Source organism: Hyaena hyaena, unplaced genomic scaffold (genome assembly GCF_003009895.1).
Source record: "Hyaena hyaena isolate Hyena2069 unplaced genomic scaffold, ASM300989v1 scaffold_505, whole genome shotgun sequence".
In the NCBI taxonomy this organism is placed as follows: domain Eukaryota; kingdom Metazoa; phylum Chordata; class Mammalia; order Carnivora; family Hyaenidae; genus Hyaena; species Hyaena hyaena.
This window is the reverse complement of record NW_024081134.1, coordinates 140565-167566: the sequence shown is the minus strand read 5'-3', so window position 1 is coordinate 167566 and position 27002 is coordinate 140565. Positions and strand designations below refer to the sequence as shown.

General features: G+C 43.0%; 1 protein-coding gene across 1 annotated transcript in view; it reads right to left on the bottom strand.

Moving 5' to 3' along the window:
* Positions 1-9340: 9340 nt before the first annotated feature.
* Positions 9341-27002, bottom strand: part of RAP1A (RAP1A, member of RAS oncogene family) — a 68071-nt gene continuing 50409 nt past the window's right edge. The window contains exons 3-8 of the mRNA XM_039254906.1: positions 24908-24976; positions 21908-21964; positions 19188-19328; positions 17449-17592; positions 12554-12669; positions 9341-10037 (exon numbers count right to left, since the gene is read on the bottom strand). Coding sequence (XP_039110837.1) covers positions 12583-12669; positions 17449-17592; positions 19188-19328; positions 21908-21964; positions 24908-24976 — 498 coding nt within the window. The 3' untranslated portion in view covers positions 9341-10037; positions 12554-12582. The remainder of the gene's footprint in view (positions 10038-12553; positions 12670-17448; positions 17593-19187; positions 19329-21907; positions 21965-24907; positions 24977-27002) is intronic.

Sequence of the window (27002 nt, the reverse complement as noted above, 5' to 3'; positions counted from 1 at the left end):
TTTCCTACAGGGTCTCCCTAAAAGCAAAATCCCAGCTTGAGCCTTTGGGAAGCAGGGGCCTGTCTCCAGCTTTCAGTGTACCTCAGGTCACTCCCCGACCCAGAGTAGTTAAGGCACTTGTGCCAGTACCGCGGCATGAGCAATGGATTTGGAGTCAAGCAGGATTTCTGTCCCTGTCAGCTTAAGCATGTTAGCTTGACCTCTCTGAGCCTCGTTTTTCTTGTCTATGACACGGGGATAATGCAAACCTGCTGGAGATCTAAAGGACATAGTGTGCCCGTCTAGAACATGGCAGCAGCTCTGTGCCAGACCACCTGACCTTAAGTCCAGGCTCTGGCCACATGTTCCCAAGCAACAATGCTAAGACAGAAAAAAAAAACAACAATGACAAAAAATCTTTCATGGAGGCTCGGTTTCCTCTTCTGTTAAGAAAATGTATACTGGCCTTCCTACCTCACAGGACTGTAGCAAGGATCAGACAATAGGTTTCCCTATTGTAGGGAAGACAATGCACGATGTTTTTGTGTGGTGTACAAATATTACCCAGGTGGGCTGTGACTTGCCAAATGGCGAACAATTTACACTTTCTCATCGAGGGTGACGTGTGGAGGGAGGAGGATGGAGGGGCTGCTTGAGGACCCCACGCCCTAGGGAACGCCGCCACCCCCTCCTGTACCCAGCTGTCCCTCACACTCAACCCGCAGGCCCTCACATTCCTGGCACGGACTGGAGAGCTGAATGAGCCAAGTTCTGATGGCTTTCAGAATATTCCAGCTCTGATCTGCTCTGTTCCCTAAGGCCATGGTCACTAGTCTCTGCCAAGCCCTCACTTCACCCCCGCCCCTCCCCTCAGTCACCCTGGGGACTAATGGCCTAAAGTTGCTGGTGGCACTCCACCCCCCCCTTGGATGGGGCAGGAGGCACCCTGCCCCTCACAAGAGGTGTCAGGGGCTGGAGGAAGGGCCTAGCCAGCCTGGGGGACAGGGCAGGATCAGGACCCCAGACTGCAGTCATCCCCTTGGTACTATTTTCTTTTCCTTCTTTTTTTTTTAACCAAGCTTTACACCCTCTGTCTCCCTCCCCTTCTGGTGTCCCTGCCCCCCAGGTCTCTCTGAAGGCATCTTGGTGTCCTGGTCAGAGAAAGGACTCTGAGGAAGCACCTCTCAACACAGTGCTTGGGCAATAATAAGCGGACAGGGGTCAGGGGGGACCGTGACACTTACCCCTTTTGCTGCCTCTGGCCCGGTCCTGGGTGCCTCCAACTCTGTATACTAAGGCCTCGGGCCACAGCTGCTGCCCTCGCTGGCTTCCAGTCCACAGAATCCATTCTCTCGAAAGATGCCCCTCTGGGCATGACACTCAAGAGGACCGCCCCACTCCAGGGACCTAGCAATCACGGCCACAAGTGACCTCTGGCCTGTTCTGCACCTCCAGCCCCTCCTGCCCGCAACCCAGCTGCGGCCTGGGCTGTCTTCCTGGCCCTTCTTGCTATAAGCAGCACCCCCCCCCCCATCCACCTCCAAGTGGCCAGGGAGGGGTGGTTCAGTCTTCAGGGGCACTGCTGGTAGGGGGAAGGTGTCCCCCCTTCCCAGGGCAGAGTCAAGTCCTGTTTCCTTGTTTCTGGCTGGGCCGTCACCCCCTCGGCTGCTTTCCCATTCCTCCTGTGCCTCCCCTTCTGCCCCCTTTCCTTAGTGCCTCCTGACTGTCTTCAAGGTACTGTGACCTCATCCTCACCTGGCCTGACTTGCCTGGGTGTGTGGAGGCCCAGCCCTGCCCAATGAGACCCCAGTGAACGTGGACTTGCGCACTAGGACTAGGACACTGCTCCTCCCCTGCTCCATCCTCCAGGGGCCCTGTGCTACTACTGAGCGCTCTGTGGTGGCTCCCTGCACTGGCTGTTCTCCGAGAGCCAGGTGCCCCACGGCCTCAGACTGCCTTTTTACTCTGCTTCCACTGCAGTTCAAAGAGCGCCTCCTCTGGGAAGCCCTCTCCAGGGCCCTCACCTGCGCCTGCATACCCAACCACGGGAACTCCTTTTAAATCGCCCTTGCGCATGTTCATCTTCCCCTCTAGACTGTGAGCACCTAGTACTCATTACCAAGTATTCAATACTCATTTCTGTAGCTCCAGCACCAAGCGCAGCCCTCAGCTGAGCTCGGCCCCCAGTGTCAGCAAGGCCAGCGGTCAAGGCCCCATCAGCCACTCCCAAGGCCCGTTGCTGGCCCCGCCCCGAGCTGTTGTGCAATGCCCTCTGTGCCCACCTGTGGCTTTGGCTTCTGCATGCCAGCTGCCCAGGCCAATTTTGTTCTCACGCAGGCTGGCTGGGGGCCTCAGTGCCAGAGCTCCGGCCCTTCGGATGTCCACCACGGCCGCTTCCCTCATGGGCCTGCTCAGTCCCAAATGGGTCCCAATTCCCATTTCAGAGGACCCTGCTTTTACCTCCGCCTCCAAACTGTCTCCCTTTCTGCCCACTCCCTCTCCCCCATTGTCGCTGTCCATTTGGCAACGACATCTGGCCCCAGATGTACTCTACCCAAGGGGTTGTGCTGCCAGAGCCCCCCGCCCCTCCTGGGGACGTGGAGTCTACCGGATTCTCCTTCCTCCATTGTGATTACGGAGGCTCAGTCAGGGCGGGGCGGTGGGGAAGGAAGTGGAGAGTTGGGTGTTCAGGCTTCCCTACCTCCAGCGCCACTACTGGCCACACTCCAGGCATTGTGTCCCAGGGGCTGAGCGGCCCACAGGGCAGCACTGGGAGTCATTTGTGTAGAAGTGGTGGGAAAGGGGAGGGTCTCAGGCATAGATTTGTTGTAAAAAGGTAAAAAAAAAAAAAAAAAAAAAAAGAGCAACAGATTCTTCCAGAAGGACTAAGTGCAGCACCCGAACTCCCTACAGGGACTCAGGCCCTGAAGGCCTGCAGGCTCTCACTCGAAGCCCGCGATGTGCACAGGCCACAGCGCAGGCCCCGCAGAACCAGCCTAGGGAGCCTGCTCCTTATCGCGGGGCCAGACTGACTTGGGCAGGTGTTTGAGTCCCTGGTCTGAGGTCCTGAGCATCTGTTAAGAGAAGTCCATTTATATCCCAGAAAACAAGGGGTTAGGCTCTCCAGCAGAGATTTCAAGGGCCCCAGGAATGCCAAATCTTCTGGCCTGGGCTTCAGGACCCCACTGGGAGTGTGGGGATCGGATGTCTTCTTTCGGCTTCTCCATTAAACACATCCCCTCCCAGGAAGGGCAGGCAGGGCCCAGTGCGTCGCCCACAATCCACGTCCTGTTTGCCCACCTGGGAGGGCTGCAGGCTTAGTGTCCCCTTAATTCTGGTGGCCCCTTCAAATCCCCCAACCCTTTCCACCAGGGACCCTGGGGACGCGAGGGGCAAGGTGGATGGGAGTGGGGGAGGGTACAGTGTGGCCTGGGCCCTTCCCCTCACACACAAGGGAGGGCCTGGATGACGGGATCGTGGTCGGGAAGGTCCCCAACAGCACTGAACTGAGGAAAAGAGCTCCCTCGATAGACTTGTCAATCGCTCTGGCGGATGCAGACGCAGATGCCAGGAGAGGCCTGGGGGCCAGAGATGGCCTCACACTGTGGAGGAATAGTAGGAAGAGGAAAACTCGGGAGGGGGTGAGGATGGAACTGAGGGTGACTGCATGCCCACGAGGTGCCGAAGGGTCTGAGGGGAGCAGAATCAGGTCAGGTAAGGCAGAGGAACAAAGACCTTTCTCTTCAGTCCTCTCTACTAGCTTTGTGCGCCCAAGTACGAATACTGGTTCTCTTCTAAACTGAGGTTTTGGGGAATCTGAGAGGTTCCATTGGCTAAGCGTCCGACTTCGGCTCAGGTCATGATCTCAGTTTGTGGGTTTGAGCCCCGTGTCAGGGGTTCTGCGGTCAGTGCTGAGCCTGCCTCGGATCCTCTGTCTTCCTTTCTCTCTGCCCCTTCCCTATGAGCACTCTCTCAAAATCAAACATTTTTTAAAAAGTAGGGGGACCTGGTTGGCTCAGTCGGTTAAGCGTTCGACTTCGGCTCAGGTCATGATCTCCCAGTCTGTGAGTTCGAGCCCCGTATCAGGCTCTGTGCTGATGGCTCAGAGCCTGGAGCCTGCTTCGGATTCTGTTTCCCTCTCTCTCTGCCCCTCCCCTGCTCGCTCACTCTCAAAACAAATAAAAACATTAAAAAAACAAACTGAGCTTTTGTTTGCAAATGATCACAACCACGTGACTCAGACCATTAGAAAAAGGGGGAAAATGAAGTGAGAAACAAGACTGAAAAGACCATCAGTCCAGGGGGAGTCACTCTTGCAACAGAGTTCTTGTCCAGATCACGTCTGAAATTTGCCCGTCCCCACCTTCTCGGTGGCACCTGAATGGACGGCAGGCCCGATTTTTCTAGCTTGCCCTACTAGACGGCCACCTTCTCCCTTCGAGGCTTGCCACAACATGGCCCCCATCTACCCCCCAGCTCCTTATTTCCACATTAACGTCAACTGAAACGAGGTAACTCTTTGCTCCCATGTTCTGCAAATCTGCCTGTGACACTTCCCCACGCTCACCTGTTGAAAGTCTACCCTTAAAGGCTTAATTCACACTCCCCTCCCCGACGCACAGCAGCTCACCCAGAACAGAAAGCAACAGTCCCTTCGGTCTCCTACTACTTTGCAGGACACTTCTTCGTGGTGCTTTTTGTCAGCTGTTTGCGACCTACCCGTTTGTAGGACCCCTGTCTTTCCTCCCGCCGCCATGCCTGCCCGCTCTTCTGTCTGGCTTGGCCCCTTTACTTGCCTGCTCTTCTGTCCCTGTAGCCTACACAGCTTTCTTCCTCAGGGGACCACTCCCATTAGCTCGCCAACGTGCCCAGTTTCAACCAGTTTCAACCACCGTAACAGGGCAGTCCCCACTGGAGGTCTCCAATGACTTTCTTCCCGTTTTCTCCCGTGCCGCTCCAGCCCTGCCCCCTACTGCTCCACTGTGGGCCCATCAAGGTCACCAGTGACTTCATATTCTTTGCTAAGTCCTCTTCATCTCCGAACCTCATGATGGAGTCCCTGGACCTCTTCTCTATCTCCAGTCAATGCTAGTGACGCTGCTCAGCTCCGGGCTCTTGAACATTTGCCGTGAATCTCCTGTCCAGACCTCGTCCCCTCAGCTCCAACGGCCTACAGTGCCACCCTGGAATGTGACCCGCTCCTAACACGTAGTGTGTCCAAAGTAGAACTCCCAAACCTGCTCCTGCCACAATCTTCACTATCTCGATTATCTCGATTATCAGCCAAAAACGTTGGCATCATTCTCTTCCTCTCACACTCGTGTCCCCAAGTCCCGGCGGCTCCACTTTCTCTCCTAATTGGTCTCTCTGCTCCCACACTTGCCCCTTCACAGGTAGTCTCAGCTCAGCGACCAGAGTGTCCTGATGACAGGCTGAGTCAGATCACATTCCCTAGGCCCTTTGCTGAAATCCCTCCGTGGACCCCGCGCACCCCAGGCTGAAGGAAATGTGCCTCCTACCCAATCCCACTACCGCTTCCCCTGCACACCCCGCTCCAGCCATGTCGCCAGTACTCCCACATGTAGCACATGTCCACCTCATGACATCTGCAGACGCTTCCCAACGCACGGAAAGCCATTCTTTCCCTCAGGCAGTTGCGTGGGCTGCACATTTCAAATATTTATGTACATAGCAACTTCAGCAAGCGTATAAACCTTTGACCCCCCCACCACATTCTCTCTGCCCAGCACTCCTACCCTTTTAACTCCTCTCCATAGCACTCAGCATCACACACACACACACAGAGTCTTTTGTCTCCTGCCAGACTCCTGGAGCGAAGGGACTGTTTTGAATCATTCACTGCTGTGTCCCCAACATGCAGATCTGTACCTGGTATACAGTCGGAGCACTATCAATATTTGCTGATAGGTGCATAATGATCACCTGCTTTATACGCCCTACAAGAATTTTACATGGTTAGAAGCAAGCACAGGAACTTTCACAGGGTTAAGCTTTAACACCACCACCACACACACACACACACACACACACACACACCGAAAACGACAGCTCAAAACAAGAGTCACATAACTGGTAAAATGGGAAGGTTTATTAAGGTTTTTCCTCAAGAGGAACAGCCAAGCCCATGCTTCTTAAGAGAAGCAATTAGCAGGAAATGTATGTCACACCTTGGGCCCCAAGCCACAGGAGGCTTCTTCTTAAAAAGTGAAAGAACGAAAGAACCGATTCCCCCAAGTCACTTTTAAAGCTCTTCTTAATGCCTGCGAAACAGAATCCATGTTGCCTTTCCAGAAAACAGAACCAAGCACCCAGTTCAAAGTCTCCAGCTGGTTCTCAACAAGAATATTTAAGTGAGACACGGCATTAAATGAATGGACTGCGCATTCAGCAAACCCAAGATAAAATGGCAGTAAAAAAAATTATTCATATTCAATGTAATGTCTGTACTACATTTTCAAGAACAACTTGCATTTTTTACATTTTTTGGGGAATAGAAACGCTAAAAGTTTGGTGGTTGGACTACCTCAAAGCTCGCATTCATTTCCTTCCCTGCACAAGATGGGCTTTTTCCAGATCCTGGCCAGGCACCCAAACCACTCTGCCCTTTTCACTTTGGAGCTGAGTCAAGAGGGACTATTTTAATACACATTTATGTAGCACCTTAAATAAGTACAAGACCCAAATAAAAAGTTATTTTACAAGCTATTCTCCTCCCCCCAAATACCTGACAATGCCTTCACACTTTGGTTTCACAACACGCACATAATTTATAAGAGCATATTTTATGTCTTCTAACATTCTACTGTTATTGCTTCCCAAGGAAACTACTGGGGTAATCTTTCTGTCCCTCAGTCCTAAAAAGAAATGAACTGATATGAACTGACAAGTGTAAGTGTACCTGATAAGGAAAATGAGGCAAAATATTGAAATTGGACAGGTCCAATGAAGATGTTCATATGTGGAGAAAAACAGTTCCCGACCAGGAGCCTGTCTTAAATAATGGTGATAATAAAATAAAGATCAGCACCTTCCCAAGGATTAACTTTTCCCAAGCACATTCTAACTTCAAAGAAACAGACTCTTTCACTGAGTAAAAGGTGGCGGGTTAGGATGGCAGATCAAGATGCCAAAGAGAAACTATTTCAAAGTTGTAGGGGAAAGAGAATAACATGCCAACACCCATATTTCTCCCAACATGCCTAAGAGAATGTGACCACGGTTTAATAAATGACAGTATTTTCATATCTTTGACGAATTTCTCATTTCTCTCCCCTGCCCAGTAGATTGCAAATTCTTGAGGAAAGGCCTTTATGCCTCTTTGTGAAGCAAGCAGTGTTTATTTATAAGAACAGATGGATTTGAATTCATACTGTTCATTCAAGGCTTGTAAAAGGATTAACTGATACTGAAGCTCCCCCTGGTGGAGGGTAAGATTATAGATGATGTGTTTACTGTTTGTTTCAAAACCTAGATTGTTTGGGGGGGGAGCACCAGAAAGCCATTAAAGTCATTTCGTGCTTTGGTGGCGGTAGTGGGGGGCTATCAACTGTGACGTCAGGCCTCCTTTAAGTGATATGTTACTCATATGACCAAAGTCATCATGCTTAGGCGAGTCACAAATACGAGCACGTCAATTCTTAGATCTTTATCGTAGGAGATTCATACAGACTTTCCTTGAGGACTTTGTGATTCTTCGGCTATGTAACATACACCAAGTACATCTCCTCTTCAGGCCCCCTCCCCTCTGGAACCAAGACTGCAGGGTCTACCCAGGAACAACAGAGAAGCACACTCAGCTCCCTTCCGGATTCCCGAAGGGAGGTCCCCCTCCTCGCTCAGCAGGGCGCCCGGTGCCATGCTGCACCTCAGCACCTCAGATTTGGGCGGGCCCTGCTCAGCGCTGCCGTGGGCCCCCAGGCCATGTTTCTTCACGCGTCTTACTTCATCCCAAGTGGACTGTAGAAGAGGTCACAAAGGAGCAAGCAGACTGTAGCTTGGGAGTTCTTCTTAATGAGCTCTAATTTATCTGGCAAATAACCACACGATCTATGGAACAAGTAATATTTAGCAAGTTTTCCTTATGTGTGAGATGTCTGTCTACGATTTTAAGTCAGAGGTGAGTTTTTAAGCAGAAAGACTCTCGAGGACCTGGACACCTGCCACCTTGACCTGGACAGACTGGCCCTAACACTTCACTTATTTTTAATTTATTGCTTTCATTTGATTTTTGGCCCCTCAATCCCAGACATATGTGTAACTGGATCAGTAGCAAGTACCAGTTAACTAAATTTATTAGAAACTCGAAAGAATACAATTCCAAAGAAATTTTTTTTTACATTTTAACATTTTCTCAGGTTGGCCAGAGCTTACATTTGAGATCTTATTCTTAAATCTCGACTTAGTAGCCGATGGACTGACCCATTCCTGGAAAGTCACAGAGAGGCATGAACACTACTTCATGCCTCGATGCAACGAGACGGTGTTTAGATCCCTGAGCAGTGATGTAGACTTTCTAGGACTCGTCCCCCCACCTCAGTATTCAGGGACGAGGCACAGGCTTTCCTAAGCTTGTTTCCTTCCTTTGCCAGCACTCCCTGGGCCCACGCGAGCCGCTGCGCTCCCCCTATGTGGAGAGCGGGGCAGTCAGAGGCGGTTGCCCTACCTCCACGTCCTCATTAAGCGCCACCGTTGTGAAGACAGAAAAAACGGGGAAGGAAAAGAAAAGCACCACTAGATGGCCAGCTGAAATTTTAACTGTAGCAACTGTTTCCATTCTATGACTACTATACTACCTCCTATATAGTCAAAGCAGAAGCAAACTGACACAGTCTTTATATGCTTTTTCACTTTTTCCCACCTCTTTCAAGTTCTTCAATCTATTATAAAGCAAACTTGAACATGTTTACATAACATTTCATTGGTAGGTTTCTACCCAACAAATTAACAGTGACAAAAGGATTCCCTTGATGAGATTACAAGCTGTGGAAGATCTGAAATAGTAAAGTTAACCCCTGATACAGTATTAAACTTATTTTTACATATAAAAATAATACACAGTGGGATATTTTATTCAATAGGATACAATCTTTAAGATCAAGAGAGAATATACAAAACTATTCTATGTGGTCTGACATAGTTTGCTGCAAAGTAGGAATTAATACATGTGCAACAGAAAGTGTGATGTCTGTCCTTAGAGAAATCAGCAATTACTTAGGGGTCTGAAGCCAAGTGATGTGCAGCTACTGGGCAGAAAGGAGCTACAGCTGCACTGAAAACAACGTGGCCGTTATAAAAGAAAAGTCTTAAATCTACAAACAATAACAAAAACACACAAACCAAATGAAAATGTACTAAAATTTAATCATCCATAAAAGCTGTAATTTAATCTGACAGTAAAACACAAGAAGCAATATTAGAGTTGGTTTAGTATATTATATATTTTAGCTTTGAAAGCCATAGAAATCAGTTATCCCAGGTTTTTTTTCCTATAAAAGACCCATTTTTCCAAAGCATTATGCACAAACAATTTTAATTAGAATATAATGACAGAATGATATTTTGTAATTTTTTAAATATAAAATGAAGTCAATGACTCAAAAAGTTATCTGCTGCAATGAGTTTGAGGGGAGATTTCATAATCTATATCATTACAGATATAAAGTATAATGGTTCAACTTTTTAGTGCTTGACAGGGAGGAATCATGATAAAAAGGTCAATATGAAATCATCTGATTATAGTAGCAATATCTAACATTTGAAATGCATCCATGCTCTTTTGTATAATCATATTAGAGTCAAGTATATTTATTTTCACATCTGTTATAACTGCTATTGCAAAGGAGAAATACTATTGTCTTATTTTCCAAGAGATATACACAGAGCAATTTTTTTTCTCCAGGGAATTTGTGCAAACCAATACAAGATTTAAATTCTTCACATAATATATAAAACAGGAGAAGCCTCTTCATCAGATTTAATTTTTGAAGTCTGGAATGCTGGCACTTCCCAATCAGGCAACAGTTCTTCATTCCTGTAATCTAGAACATTGAATATATATATATATATGTATGTATATGAAGTTAATCTCTTGAGGTCAGAAAATGGTATTGAACAAGCAGATTTTTAATAATATATACAAAGAAACAGATTTTGGCTGATTGTTACTTGACATATTATACTAAAGAGCTACAGTAACAGGGCTATTTTCAACTCCCTTTAAAAACGTTTAAAAAATAGTTTTATTACTTTCACAATCTGATAGTCTTGTATGTAGAGAGGAATTTAAATTTCCCCCCTATCTTGGTACTTTTTAAATGGGATCATGGGTGCCTGGGTGGCTCAGTCGGTTAAGCATTCGACTTTGGCTCAGGTCATGATCTCCCAGTTCGTGGGTTCGAGCCCCATGTCGGGCTCTGTGCTGACAGCTAGCTCAGAGCCTGGAGCCTGCTTCAGATTCTGTATCTCCCTCTCTCTCTGACCCTCCCCTGCTCATGCTGTCTCTCTCTGTCTCTCTCTGTCTCTGTCTCTCAGAAATAAAAAATAAAAACATTTTAAAAAATTAAATAAATGGGATCAACATGGCACTTCCCGTCTATAATCACTCTGTAATTTCTTTGCTCTGCGAAGTATTCTGATCACTAAATAAATGACTTATTTGGTATTCTCAAACATCCACAGAGACCTCAGGTGACTTATTAAATATACTGTTAAGCTGAACCGCATATCAATCAAAGCCTAAGAATTTATGCAACCAGGATGAAAGTCGTGTTTCTAGATCTGGGCCAAGATTTCTCTCCTCTAAGGTAAAACACAACATATGAATGAATTTTCACAGTAGGCCAGGAGATGGCACCTCTTCCTTTAAATATAAGCTAAAAGACATTTTCTGAGAATTGGAAATTAAAACTAGAGTCAGCTAAAGTAATGGCATCAACGAGACGGACCCCTAGAGGAGTTAAACAACACAGATGAGAACAGGAACCGGAGTCCTGTGTACCCTTACCCAAATACACACGCCAGCAAATTCTAAAATAATCACCTTCAAGGAGCTAATGATTTATGGTTATTGAATCAAGGTTTCACTAAAAGCCTAAGGCAAACATCTGACCAGAAGGGATCTTTCCCAAATCCAAGTACCAGAGGCAACCCCCTGCTGTTCCCTCCTTTCCACCCATTTCCCTCTACCTTCATTTAAGAAGGGGGTACAATTACCCAGTTGTTTCCCTGGAGAGAGGCTCATCCAAGTCTCTAAGGAAGCACATATTAGTGAATCTGGCGCTCTGGAAGAGGTAATCTACTCAATGGACCCAAGAGACTCACAAAACAGTGTAACCAACTCTCAAGTGGGAAGAGGAGACTTTCCTCTAACCCGACAAAATTAGTAACAGGCACATAACCAGCACTAAATTACATCATAAATCCACTTCATGACAAGATTCTTTTACGGTATAGTTTACAGAGTTCATGAAAACAAAGCAGAAACTGTTCAGGGGATTTAATATAAATAACTAGAGAAAAACAAACAAATGGCCTCATAGGCCTGACTTTTCACTTGACAGGCAGCTTCAATGCGGCCACTAATTTCTCTCCAATGGGTTCACTTAATGGAAACTTAAGTGGTACTTAAAGTCAACTACTACTTAGAAGCCTACAGACAAAACATTTCAAAGAAGTCAAACTATACCTATTAAGAAATAACTACCAAAACATACTACCACATATCTAGTGGAATGGCTTGAGTTAAAAGACTATCGAATTTGGGGAGGATACGGAACTCATAAACTGCTAGTAGGCATGTAAACTGGTACAACTACTTTAGCTATCGGTTGTACAGTATTAGCCTCGCCATTTCCTTCCTAGACATACACCAAACAAAAATGATGCACATGTGAATAAAGACTCCTGAAAGAATGCACAGAACTACCCATAATTGGTTCTTGAAAAGAACCCAAATGTCTATTAAGAGCAGAATATATAAGTACATGGCTAGTAGAGTCACGCGATAAAAATGAAGTACTGCCATATGCAGCAAGGATAATTCTCGAAAACATATTTCTAGTAAAAGTAGACAGACATTAAGACTTTTCTTAACATTAAATTCAAAGAGAGGCAAAACTAACTATGACGTTAAGAATCAGGGCAGGGGTTACACTGGGTAGGAATGACTGTTATTGATACACACGGGGGTGTTCACTTTGAAATAATTCATCAAATGTGCACTTAAGCAATCTGTAGCATGAGTGTAGGAGTGACCCTGGATGGCATTCTATTCACTCAAACACTATTTTCTGAAGACCCATTCTGCACCTGGCACTGGGGACACAGTGGTGAACAAAACACACATCGTCCGTGCCCTCAGACAGCTTACCATCTCATGGGCAGAAAGACAAATTATCAACAGATGCAGAGACCTGCAAGCTACCGGTCCTGTTGACAAGCTACAGAAGCCTGGAAATACCCTACCAGCAGGAACAGGAAGTGGCTGGGGCTGGGGCTGGGGAAAGCCCAAAATATGCGCATGAGAAAGGCATCCGTTCTGCTTTTGGTCCCTTACCTGGCTCAGAGCTGCTGCTTACAGTGGGTCTAAAGCAGCAGACATGATTTCTTTTTAGGCTTCTTCTTTTCCACTGGTGTTTTTCTATTTATCTGTCTGACCAGGTCATAAAATATCTAAATAAAAACAAGAGAAAGTCTTACTCAACAAACATTCAAGATCTTGCTCCACAAAACAGTCCTGGTCCTGGTAAATGTTATTTTGCTCTTGGATCTCTGTTTTGCTGCTTTGTTTTCAATGGCAGGTTTCTTAGAAGCCCAGGTGACTCTCGGGGTAAAGCAGGACTCCCCAAATTACCACAAGGGAAATACGCGTGCTCTAAGATACTCAATATCAACCTAAGAAAAACATTAGTGGTTAGAAATACAGTAGTGAAGTTAAATTCTTCATGGAATCTTCTATGCTTCAAAGGGAATAGATAATGCTAACTTGAATCTTCACATCTATTTTATGTTGAATAATCTTCAAATTTACACTGAGTTGCAAGAATAATACCCAGGACTGGTGTATATTCTTCATCCAGATGTACTAATCAGTAACATTTTGTCACGTGTACTTTTGCCATTTCTCTCTAGACGTACTCTCTCATATTTTCTACACCGTTTGGGAGTAGTCTGCATACAGTGGGGCCCTAAATGGGTGAGGATGGATCTCCTAAAAACAAGGATATTCTGACACAGCCATGTGGGTCGTCATGTTTGCTACATTTAAGCACGGACACGTTACTCTGTACCATCCACACTGCAGATCCCAATCCTGTCAGTTACCCCAGTGATGTCTTCTACCGTAATTCCTTCTCCCCACCGCCCTGAAGAGATCCATCTAGGACCACATACTGCAGGTCATTTTAATCTTTTAAAATCTGGGCCAGTTCTCCAGCCTTCATCTTTCATGAGGCTGTTATTTCTGAAAACCAATGGCTAATAACTTTTGAGAATTTCAGTTTGGGTTTGCCTGATGTTTCCTCATGATTAGACTCAGGTTATATTTGGGGCTGTAACAGGACAAAAGAGATACCGTGTTCCTCTCAGGGTATCACATGTGAAAAGGCACATGGATTTTGTTTGCCGCTTTTTGGTGATGTTAATTTTGGTTGAAGTGAATGAAAAAGAGAGAGAGTGTGTGACCACAATTTGAAGTGACAAATACATCTTCATTAATACATCTCTATTAATACATCTTTTGGATTCATTTTGGATGAAAACTGCAAGGCATCAAAAGACAAAAAATACAATAGTACTTATTTCACAGAAGCAGACTATTTTAATTCCAATGTATTTATATGCTGCACAGTGCTAAGTATGCTAAAGTGTTGGAACAATTAAATAGATCAGCTGAATGTGGTTCTTTGCTATGAAATGCAAATACTCACTAATGACCTGGTATAGAAGCAAATACCACAGAAGCTCCTCATTATTACCAATTTGTAATAAGCTGTGCTTTGTAGAAGTATATCAAAAGGTCCTAGCTTTTAGGGGCATTAAAGGAACAAATGACACAATCTGAATATACACTAAACACAAACTGTGTGAATAACACCACACACAGTTCTTGATTTTAATAATTGTGTTGTGGTTGTGTAAGAAAACGTCTTTGACCTCAGGGTACATATGCTAACATATTTAGGAGTAACGGAGTGTGATATGCAAACACTGACAAATGTTAACTGGTGAATCTGGAGGAACAGTAAACAGAAATTCTTATCGTTCTTACATGCTTTCAGTAAGTTTTAAAAATTTAAAAATATTTTCAAAATTATTATTTTAAAAATAATCACTGGTTTCCATTTCTTTAAGGTGGTACTCAGATAAAACAACTTCGGTTTACTTTTTTAAATGGCCCTCAGATGAGAAGACTAAATTCATTGTTAAAAAGAAAAAAAAAGAGCCACCACTGAGTGATTTATCCCAAAGCTATAAGTGATTTGTTTATATTTTTTTCTTTCTCTTCTATCCTCCCCACTCCCATCTTCTTCAAACCATTTAACTTCTCTATTCTCTCATTTCTAAGAAAGTTGAAAACACAGGATTTATGAACAAAACAGCAGCCTGGACCCTTTAAGAACCTAATATGCAAAAGCCACGAATGCGTTCTCATTTGTTCCCTAGTCTCAACGCAGAAGCTATAAAATAAAAAATAAACAAGGGGATAAACTAAGATATTCAAAGAATCAAAAGCACACACTTGTTCATTCCAGCCAGTCCTGGGTATCTGGTACCACACTAATTCCTTCTGTAATAACGGCCTCAACAACTTCTTTGCAAACACTGGCCACCCCACAGCCCCCGCTGGCTATGTGATGAAGGCGAGTTCGAACCATAGTAAGTATTTGGCTAAATTTGCTCAGAGTCCTCGGCCTAGGTTCTTCCCCATCTCTCTGAACTGCAGAAAAATCTAAAGGGAGCACAGAAGAGTTTCTCAAACCCTCTGCCGTTACTCAGTTGGGATGTCTTGATTCCACTATTCCAGCCTCAGCAAAGAACAATTAATTCTTGATTAAGGCTGACGTGATTCTGGTACTGCTATGTCCCAGTTCCAGAACATAGCAAATGTGGTGTGGATCAGAGTTTAAAACATACATATATTCTGAAATGGGTATCAGAGAACTAGAGGGCTACTGGGCCAAGCAGTATGTCTCTGTGTGATTTCAAATGTTTGAGTCCAACAGAAATCACACACGTATTTACAAAGCATTAGCTGTTGGAGGAACTGTTAACTATCAAAGGAACTCTGGAGCTGGATTATCAGGCTATAAAGAAAGGAACATTAAAAGAAATTCAAAACATTATACTCTAGCATAAAATGTGTATGTTCCTCAAAAGACTAAAGATCCTTAAAATAGCTAAGGTATTCCATTTTGTTCTACTGCTTCCACTTTTGTCTAATAACCCCCCACGTCAAGGGCTGGCTGGAACAAGACCGCCCGGAACAAGGAGCTCTGCTGGCCTGGAAACTTGCACCCAGAGAGATGCCGAACGCGGCATGGGAGTTCCCACACGCGGAACGCTTAACAGGTACGGAACACCTCCCATCCACTGTGCTCACTGGACCCTGGCCCAACCCAGCCCCAGCCCCAGCCGAGCCCCAGGAACTTGGTGGGGAGGTGCCAGTGAGCCAGCGCGAGAACAGGGACAGCAAGGAGCCAGATCCCGGCAGATGGTGACCCTGCTCTACCGGTGCCAAGCTCCTGCATCAATCTTCATGCTTTTTATCTCAAAGTGTTTTGTTTTGTTTTGTTTTTTTGAGAAAAGACTGCACTAAAACTTAAAATTTTATGAGTCACAGTTTTCAAAATAACATCTGTGAAACTGTAATTCCACAACAGAGAACGTTGAAGCTAAAAGCATATCATACTTCCTTTCATCTACTCGGCAGTGAGAAAGAAACGACAGTTGAGGCTCTCAGGAGGCTTGCTCCCGGCTCGGAGGTGAACGTGAGGGCAGGACCAGTGTCGGGATGACTACTGCCCCGGGGCCTGACACACTGCCAGACACACAGGTGCACAGTAAGTAGTGGCTGAATACGCGGTATTTATCCATTCTTATGCACTTACAAAAGCCGGTTCTACCTACAAGGGCAAGCTTTGGCATTCTTGGTTATCTGAAAACAGAGGATTTGCAGCAAGCTTAATTTTTCTGCCTGTCAGATGTTTAGAGTAACTTGGTCATTTTAAAATTCAGAAAACAGTAGGGTGCCTGGGTGGCTCAGTCAGCTGAGTGTCCCACTTCAGCTCAGGTCATGATCTCACGGTGCAGGAGTTTGGGCCCCTCATTGAGCTCTGTGCTGTCAGCGCAGAGCCCGTTTCAGTGTAAGCAGGGGCTTGCACTCTCACTCTCAAAATAAATAAATATTTTTAAAAAACCTCAGACAATAGTCCGTAACTAAAATATTATGTCAAGGAAGTGACATACCAAGCCAAAAGCCAGAGAGGAACAGCAAACCCTAGGATGCCGATAACCTAATGCACTCTCAACTCTCACCTCCATGTAAGGGGGCTGATTTCCGCCTGCCTGCCTGTGGGGCCACGAAGGGCCAGCAAACTGGCAAGTGAAGACTTCTGCACCACCGGGGAAGAGAGAGGCCTACTCTGGGTTTTTTTGTTTGTTTGTTTTTTGGGTTTTTTTCCCAAAAAAGCTTAGGTTAAAACAAAAGCAAAGACAATCTCTTAAATTTTGGTCAGGTGGGGGTGAGGGGGCAGGTGGACCTGTGCTGATCTTTCAGGGATCCAGGAGGGCACGGCAGGCAGGTGCACTTGTTAAGCATTCCTGTCACAGTTATGTTCTCAAGATAGTGGGGAGCTTAAGTCGTGGACGAAAAAAGCCTTGGGCACCTGCTGTATCAGGCCTCAGTGACTGGGGGCATTTCGGTTCCATGTCCACGCTCCCAGATTCCTCCTTTTGAGTCAGAAACCAAAGAAAAGCAGGACTCAAAACACCAAATTCTGTGATAACCACGAGGTAATAGCTTTCTGTATAACCTAAGTCAATATGTTCAATAACTACTTTGATTTCTGTATTTTCCTACTTGACTTTACAACCTCTTCACACACACGTGCATAGGTAACTGTTACAATACACAGGTGACAGGACACTTCTCACCTACCACCTTCTGGCATATCATTCAGAAACTTAGCGGAACTTTAGACACATTGTGGAACTTAAACTTTCTCTATGCCAATAAGGTAAACCTGAGTGTCCTCATTACAGCCATCAAAGTGATTTACGCAAGTAAGGGAATATCATTTCTAGCAATTACCTAGAGTTCTGTGCCCACTGACAGAATCAAGACTGCTTAGAACAACATTTTTTCTTCAAAAAACTTGGTTTTGGCCGTTAACTTAAAAGAAAGGTAACTAAAAAGGCACTTGTTTGTGCTGCCTAGCATATGTAGGTTACCTCATTAACGTTGATCTTTGACTTTGCAGAAGATTCTAAAAAGGCACAGTTACACCACTGTCTTGCTAAATTCTGACCCTGTTCTTTGCCAACTACTCGCTCATCTTCCAGGTCACATTTATTGCCAACCAAAATCATTGGAACCTGTGGGAAGGAAAAAGAACAATATGAGCATGGCATACTTGTTACTGAGCCTCTTGATAAGTAAGCAATGACCTGTCACCCATTAGAATGGATTAGTTAGAACCATAAGCTTCACCAAGTAGTTGAGAAAATTCTATGTACTGTATGCCTATTGGGGGGAAGTATATGGAGGAAGAAGAGACAAAAAATATGGAAGAGGTCCTACCATACTCATCTGCTAAATGATTTTAAGGATATAATCACAACAGGGTCATGTGGACCACTGCGAATAGCTGAATTCCAAGTACAAAAATCGGAAGGGAAAGGCAGCTCCTGCAATACAGCGAAGAATGTCTTCACTGGCCCTAAGCATGGTCTAAGCACTTCACCTTATAGGTCCAACGAGTACCAGAAGAGGAGGCGAGACCAACCGGGCGACAGGTTCTACTTCTGTATTTGACATCTAGACTTGAAGACCACTTTGGGTGAGATGTTAAAAAAGGAATGACAACAAAAACAGAGCCATGAAGCAGCTATGCTTTCCCTTTGTCCCCATGCCAGAAAGGCTGTCCGTACTTCAATTAAACAAGTCGCTAACAAACTGTGTAACATCCTCAGATAAAAGGTGTCCACAGAACAAAGTCACCTGTGAGGTGATGGACACCACACCCAAGGAAGGATTGAAGGCACATGTGGATCTTGTGCCCAAAACAGGAAATCATCACAAGTCAGGTGAAACATGCTACACACCTGCAGCTCCCTCTTTTTCAGGTACTACACAGAATGAAAAGATTCACATTACCAGAGGCCAGTGATTTGCATGTAATTGCCTATGAAAACACAAGTCATGGCAAGGACAAGAACTATTCATTAGGTTACAGTTGGTAATGAGTCATACGGTAGAAACCCCTTCTGCCCACAGTGTGACCCAGAGCTGAGGTCCCGAGCAGATGCCTATGTTCCCATCAATAATGAGAGAGAACTCGTGAAAACAACAGAAAGAAAGGTACAAATGAAATTTTATATCCCAATTTATACAACTGAAAAGGAACTCTCTGTATTCAAAACCGAGGTAAACATGTAAAGTATATATTTCATCTTTGTAAAAAGACACAGCACCAATGACACTATTCATCAAATAAGAATTCTAGAACAAAAATAAAATTTAGAAAACATAAAAATGCAGCTAATGAAAAGCTTCAACAGAATCCAAAGGAAAAAAACTGTAAGTAAAAACTATACCAGCAGATTTTTAGAAATGGAACATACCACTATGGTTCTACTAATGTTCTCGGAACACGGTTTCTGACATAACTACCACCTTTCAAAGCTCAACTTGAGTCCCCATGTCCTCCAACAAGTACTCTCACTCCTCTTCCTTGCTTGCTGCACTTACGAACACACAGCACAGTGAGCACTTTATCACACATGCTCTCCTTTTCTATCTCAGCATATAATGTGCATGGAAATTTAGAAAGTTGTACAAATTTTTTGATCACAGGGACTCTTTTAGGTATATGGTAGATGCCCTCCAAATCTTCTTAACAGAAAACCAGATGCTTTTTATTTGGCCACAGAGAAAGAGTAGTATGTCTTATAGAGAGAAAAATACTTACATCTTCTGTGTCCTTAACCCGTAAAATCTGTTCCCTCAGGTCCTGTAAGTCATTAAATGTGGACTGAGCTGTAATAGAATATACTAGTGCAAACCCTTGGCCATTCTTCATATATAAATCCCTCATTGCTGTAAATTGTTCCTATAAATAAAAAAGTGCAGTTATAAACATAATTTCTTAAACAAATGTTAGAACAATTTAAATCAGAATAATCACAAGTGAGCTACTGCATTTTTTCTTATCACTATCATGATAGGAAACCTAAGACCTATTTTACGGTTTCTAGAAACTGAGGTGCATGTTCTTGTTCTCTAATTACATGACCAGAAACAATGACAATGAATTTAAGAATTAGAAGGGACATCTTAAACCACCTTAACATGGTTTTTCTGTCATTTAGAAAACTGTATAAAGGTCCCTTTTACATACAGATCCTAATTAAATTATTTTGATGCTACTAAAGATAACCTCCAAGGAAGTACTGTTAGAAAAGAGAAGTCCAAGTACTGAATCCTTAGGGCCTCCAACACTAAGGGGTTGGGGAGATGAAGACGAGTCAGGAAAGGAGACTTAGGACTGGGCGAAAGCCACAAAAGTGTTGCTTCCTAGAAGCCAAATGAATACAGTTTATACCAAGGATACTGATCAAGTGAGTCAGAGGTTGCTGAAAAGTCCAAGGGAGCTGAGGGTACATGCAGAGGACTGATCATGAATGATAGTCCACCACAGACCTGAAGCTATGTGAAGAGGGGGTTAGGATATGAGGACAAAGATGGTGGGTAAGTGTACTGCAGGTTCCAGGGAAGTTGAAGGTATAAAAGGAAGTGAGATGGAAAAGGAAGAGGTGATGAGTGGAGAGAGGGATGCTTGAAAATAAGATGAAGGTGGCCTCACAGTTATTGGGGAAGACCATGGGCGTGAATGGCTGAAGCAGCACAGAGATCAAGAAACTGACAGGCCAGGGCACCTGGGTGGCTCCGCTGGTTGAAAAAAAGGAAACAAAAGAAACCAATAGGCCAAGGGAAATGAATCATATATAATACCATATTCTTTTTTTTCTTTTACAGTTTATTGTCAAGTTGGTTTCCATATAACCCCCAGTGCTCATCTCAACAAGTGCCTTCCTCCATGCCCATCACCCCTTTCCCCCTCTCCCCCACCCCCATCAATCCTCAGTTTGTTCTCAGTATTTAAGAGTCTCCTATGGTTTGCCTCCCTCCCTCTCCTTAACTATTTTTCCCCTTCCCCTTCCCCCATGGTCCTCTGTTAAGCTTCTCCTGTTCCACATATGAGTGAAAACATATGAATACCATATAGATTCTATTTGGATACTAAAATCACCAAGAATTCCAACTGAAGTGCTGATGAAGAGAGTGAGCCAAATCTTCAAGGACTAAGGAGTAATCTGGGACACGATTAATGAGGATCAACTACTTTCCAAGCTTCATGCAAGGCACTGGGGACACAGACCACTAAACAGGCAATTATAACACAGTGTGTTGAGCGCTAGGATGGGAGAATTATAGGATATCTGAGAACACAAAAGAAAGATCTCTATGGAAAAGAACTTAATTTGGACAAGAGGAAGAAATAAGAATCCCTGCACGCTTATGGAGGTGATGAATGGGAAAGGTAGTCTTTAACTTCTGGGGTATCTGGGAACACAGGGGTATGACTACTCATTCGGAAGCTAAGGAAACTGGGAGGAACGGAACTGCAAAAGGGGGAAATATTTTGAGTCAGCAGATCTAAGAAAGATGTAGTTCTCATGATCTCAAGCTTTGTACTGGAATCAAGACCCGTTTTCCCACAAAAGAATAGGAAAATACAGTATAATCAGTACTATAATCACTCTAGTCTACTTACATGCTATTCCTAATGACATGAAACTTTTTCATCTATGAAATTATTTGGAAAATTTGTGCTAAATCTTAAACAACTTATAACATTTAAGAACACCATCCATTTTAGGCTTAGAACTGCCAACAGGTAAAGTCTATGTAATATGGAGAAAAAGACAAAAGAAAAATCATTTAATGTGTGCATTTTTTGTGGCAGTCTAACAGGAAATCATCAGTAATTAATAACAAAATTATAAAGGAAATGACAAATGAAGGCAATGAAAATAAAAGGAAATCTTGGAGCTCATACTATGTAATAGGCATTGAACCAAGTGATTTATAATCATTATCTCATTTGATCATTAAAAGCATGCTATGATATACTAATGTCATCATATAAAACTCATTTAAAGATGAGAAAAATAAGGCTCAAAATAATCCTGAAGATTTTTGTCAGATTTTCTGCCTGTCACCAGCCACTCGGAATGTTAAAATACTAATAAAAAAGCAAAAACAATTTTGATAAAAAGTAAGGACTATGGTGCCAAGAGACAAAATCTTATATAAACCCAGAGAAATAACTATTTTAATTAAAATTTTGGATTTAAAATACCTTTTGTTAAAATCAGTAATAGGATACTCTTTACCTCAATTTAGGGAGAAGACACACACATCTGGGAGGTACACTTGACATACAATTTAGGAGTGATATGAGGGCATCAAGTACATGTTGGAAGCACCTCAGAAAATCTAAGAAGCCCTACATTTAGAGAATTTGTTCTTAATCAGAATACTTTTACTTTACTCAAGAGGAATTATTCAGATGACAGAATCTGTTCACTCTGTAAAATTTATCAAAAAAAGAGAAAAGATCCTTACTGTTCCTGCTGTGTCCAGGATTTCGAGCATACACTGTTGGCAATCTACTTCAACTTGCTGTTGGAGAAGGGAGGGAAAATGAAAAGTATTATCAAATCAAAATGTCAGTCTGTTTTCCTGCCACCTCTTCACTCCAAGTACCTATTAACAATGACAAAGCCTTTCTCCAGGAGTCTGCTGTACTGGCTGACACTTAACTGAGTGTAATAATGAGCAGGAGGTCTCGAGCATGTTCTAGAATACTACAGAAGCAGGACCACTAATGCTGAGTTTAGTTTCTGACCACTGTACCCTGAGTAATAATTTTTGCTATATTAGAAGGCAATAGCCATATTCTCCGATTTAAGAAAAAAAATACAACAAATAGGTATAGTTCTGACAGAAATAAAAATGTATGTATATTTATATGATCTTCAAAGAAAACAAAACACAAAAGTATTAAATAGCTCAAAATGCAGGCAAGATTTTAGAGTAAAGAAAATTCAGCCAATTCAGCACGTTCAAGTTGCTGAAGTTTTACTAAAATATGTCCTAAATTTAATATATAGGAAAATTTTAATTTAAGAGATAAGCAGAGGGGCTCCTATGTGGCTCAGTTGATTAAGCATCCAACTCTTGATTTTGGCTCCGGTTATGATCTCACAGTTCGTGAGACAGAGCCCCAATTGGGGCCTGCTTGGGATTCTCTCTCCCTCTCTTCCCCCTCCCTTCCCCACTCATGCTCTCTCAAACTAAACAAGTAACTCAAAAAAAAAAAAAAAAAAAAGAGAGAGAGAGAGAGAGAAAGGGAACACAGAGGTGCTAAAATGAATAACACCAAACTCATATAGTCCTCAACACTTTAAGAAAAATGTATTTCTTTGGAAAAGCTGTGTGCATTACGTGAAATTTTATATACTGAGTTGTATTTCCCCAGTGTTTTATAAAATAAGAGAAGGCTGGGCTTCTAGACAGTATGAACTATCAACTGTGCAGCAAATTCCTAATCAAGAAGGGATTAAGAAAAGTGTTGAATCTTCAGAATTCGGGGTACAGATCTGTTTGTACTTACAGCGTTAGACGGCAACTTGTTTGGGGGAAATTTTAGTATTGCAACACTCTCTTCTAAACATAAACATATTAACCTAAGGCCTATTTTAAACGCTCCTGGTCAGATCAGGGGCTGCTGAGAAGCACCACCGGCGGTGCTGCATACTCAACTGTCCCCCACGAAACGGGACGAAGGTGGTAATCCACATAATCAGTAAATGGACATGCTCAATGAAGAAGGAATTACTCCATACTTTCTCGAGGTATCTAGAACACAAGTTTATTTACAATTTGCAGATAACAGAACTGCTCTGGCCAGTATGGCTGGCTGAGCTTACTTAATTTCACCAAACTTATAATACTATTAAACGTATATTCTATGATACCTAACAACGCAATCCTTTCCAATTTGTTGAAAAAGGTAGGTTTAATTCCCTGCCTCCCCCGCTTAACATACTTGGGAAATAAAATTATATAAATTCCCCACAATTCTACTCTTAGAATGAAATAAAACAGCATTTTTTTGTTAAGACTGTTTAATTTTTTTCCCCTTTAAATAATCTTTATGTTTTAGAACTTCAGCTTTAGGTGCAAAACAAAACTGAGCAGAAAGCACAGTGTTTCTATATACCCTTCTCCTGCTCCCCACTAGTGTCTCCTACCAGCAGCCTCCCACACCACAGTGGAACGTTTGTCAAAATCAATGGAACTACATAGAGACATCATTATCATGCAAAGTTAACAGTTTACATTACAGTTTCACTCTTGCTGTTGTACATTCTATGGGTTAGGAAAATGTGAAATGACATGAAGCCACCATTATACTATCATACAGAATCCAATATCTAATTTTTGCTAAAGATGATGTATCTCTTTTTAAAATTTTTTAATGTTTATTTATTACGGAGACAGAGAGAAACACAGCATGGGTGGGGGAGGGGCAGAGAGAGGGAGACACAGCAGGGAGGAGACACAGAGAGAGGAATCCGAAGCAGGCTCCAGGCTCCGAGCTGTCAGCACAAAGACCAACGCAGTACTCGAACCCACAAACCATGAGATTATGACCTGAGCCAAAGTCTGATGCTCAACTGACTGAGGTACCCAGGTGGCCCTAAAGATGAAATATCTTTAAAGTTACTATAAAAGTAAACAAAAATAAAAGCTTTCAGTCACTGGATAACTTCAAGCATAACAATGGTCTTAATTTTTGCTCATAAGAAAGAGTTGTCAAAAATACACCTATATTTATATGCAATTTTTCTACATTAAAAAAACAAACCCTGGGGCACCCGGGTTGTTTGGTTGGTTGGGGATCTGACTTCCTGATTTTGGCTCAGGTCACAATTTAACAGATCGTGGGATTGAACCCTGCACTGGGCTCTATGCTGATATCACTACGCCTGCTTGGGATTCTCTTTCTCCCTCTCTCTTGCCCCTCCCCTGCGTGCATGCATGTGTGCTTTCTCTCTCTCTCAAAAAAACATTTAAAAAAAATTTAAAAAAAAAAAAAACACACCAGGAAAATGTGCACACTAAAGAACAAACACATTACTCCATCAGTAACCAAACATGGAGTTTTCTGTAGCTAAAAGTTTCTGCCTTGATGAAACTTTTATTTTCTTAAATAAAACTTTAACGTTTATTCATTTTTGAGAGAGGGAGAAAGAGACAGAAAGCAAGCAGGGGAAGGGCAGAGAGTGGGAAACACAGAATCCAAAACAGGCTCTAGGCTCTGAGCAGCACAGAGCCCTACCTGGGGCTCAAACCCATGAACCGTGAGATTATGAACTGAGCCAAAGTCAGTCAGCTCAACAACTGACACCCAGGCGCCCCTCAGTGAAACTTTTAAAAACAGATACAGAACATCCGTATCACTGTTCAAAAACTATTTTCAAAAACCAATTCGGTGGATCAAGTTTTAAAGCCCGAAGGAACTATTTGTAAGCATGTGTATACAGGTTTACATTTTACCTTTCTGTAGGAATCTTCTATCGTTGGGTCATATTTTTCAACAAAAATTCCCTGAACAAACTGAACTGTCTAGAAAAAAAAAGGCAGAGAAAAGTTAAGAACTTAAAGGAAAAAACAACTCCTCTTGAATGTTACTTACACCCTTACAAAGTGGCAGAGATTAAATGAAATTATGTGAAAATTCGGGGTACACATGCAGATGTGAAGCCTCATTACTTTCTAATACAAGGGTACATCCACAGCCTGAGGGCACGTAATGAAGGGAGGTGGTCGTATTAAAAGCTGTCAGCAATGCTGCTGCCAACTCATGGTGTGAAATAATTACTATATTTTCCAAATATAATGAAGTTACAAGTAAGGACACATATCCTAAGTTATGAAAAGTGAAAATTAACCAGTTATTATTTAAGCTGCTAATATCCCTCTGCATATCTATAGTAACTTTTATCTCATGTCCTTAAAGGAATGAGACAAAAGGGTCTAAATTTTTAAAAATCTTAAAAGTTTCTCTAATTGTGGGGGAAAGAGAAAAGGAAATTTAAAAGTACTGAATTTATTAAATTCATAATCTCATTCAAATTTCCAGTTCTCCCCAGTAGTAGTTATTTTTCCCATTTGCCAGCTGAGATTCAAATATACAACCTTCCTGATTCCAAAGACTTTGTTTTTGCATTGGAATCACTTCCTGCTCATCTTTTTCAGATTTTCTACTTCTCTAAGCCTCCTGTAAACACAGACTTATGAAACGAGGTATTTTTATCATGTGGTAAATGAAAAGCAGTACAGAAGATGGCTGTGAAATACTGCCTGGACAGCTTTAAAACGGGGTCTCCTACAGGGCTGCCTAAAGGCAAGGAAGCATAAGAATATGGCCTGAGGTCACCTACACTTAATTATGCACTAGTTTAGCTTGAGCTAAACAGATTAACTAAAATATAGTGAACTTCAAACTTCTTTCTCCTACTAAGCTCCTGTTCTTCAAAAGAGACTCAGGATAGAATTACACCAAAACCTGTAATTATTTTTATCAAGGACTTAATCATCTCATCTTCTTAGTCTTACATATAATTCAAATATGAAAAGCCTCCTAAATGCTTTATAGTAGAACAGAGGTTCTCAAAATATGGTCCAGAGCAGGTGTTTAGAACAAGCACCTCACAATACCGTAACATACTCTCCTTGTCCCATAAAGTTACAGTGTTATCTTCCAAAGAGCACGTAACATATGCCATTGCAAGACACTGGATGCAGAAGCAGGTATGAGAACCCAAGTGCTTTCTATAAGCCAGCTGTTATACTTGCAAAACAGAAACAATCTCACAGGTTTCATGTCCTTCTCACTAAAGCAATCCTTCATTTCTCTGAACCTCACTCTCTCCCTCTTTCTCTCTCTCTTTCTGTGTTCTCAGAGACAGCTCATTCATCCATACCGACTTCTATTCTATTTAGTTTTCTTACTGAATCCTCCACTTCCTTCCTCACCTACTGTCCTTTCTGTGTTAAAATAAAAAACAGAGACCAGACTTGAAAATTCCCTGAGCAGAAAATAGCCAGTTCCGTCATACAAAACTTAACTGAGCTTATTTAGCAAGGCTAAATTTACCTGGGGGTCATTTCTTGCTTATGCCTCTGGAAATCAAGAGCAAAACTTACCGCTGTTTCCCAAGGTTGATATGAGGTAACCACTAACCGATTTTCAATCATTTAAGAAAACTCTAATGCTATAACCAGTCACTGTGACAAATAAAGAGCCACTGCTTTCTCACACTATAAGCTGCTTTATAACTATATACCCTCAGCCTCATTCAGTGTTCTGAAGGTGTCTAGTATGGAACTGTTTGGTGTGTGCACAATAAACTTACTAATTACTACTTCAATGATTCATTAATTTTACTTCTGTTATTTCTGAACTTTTGACATCTGTAACAATCACTCCCTTCCTCTCCTATGCTACCATTCTCCTTTCCACGGGATTATTGCCTCCTGCACACAATTTGCTCTACCATCTCCTATCCTGAAATAAATATTTTCCTTAACTTCACGACCCCTGTAGTCTCACCCCCCTTTCTCTGTTCCCTCTCATCATCAGACTTCT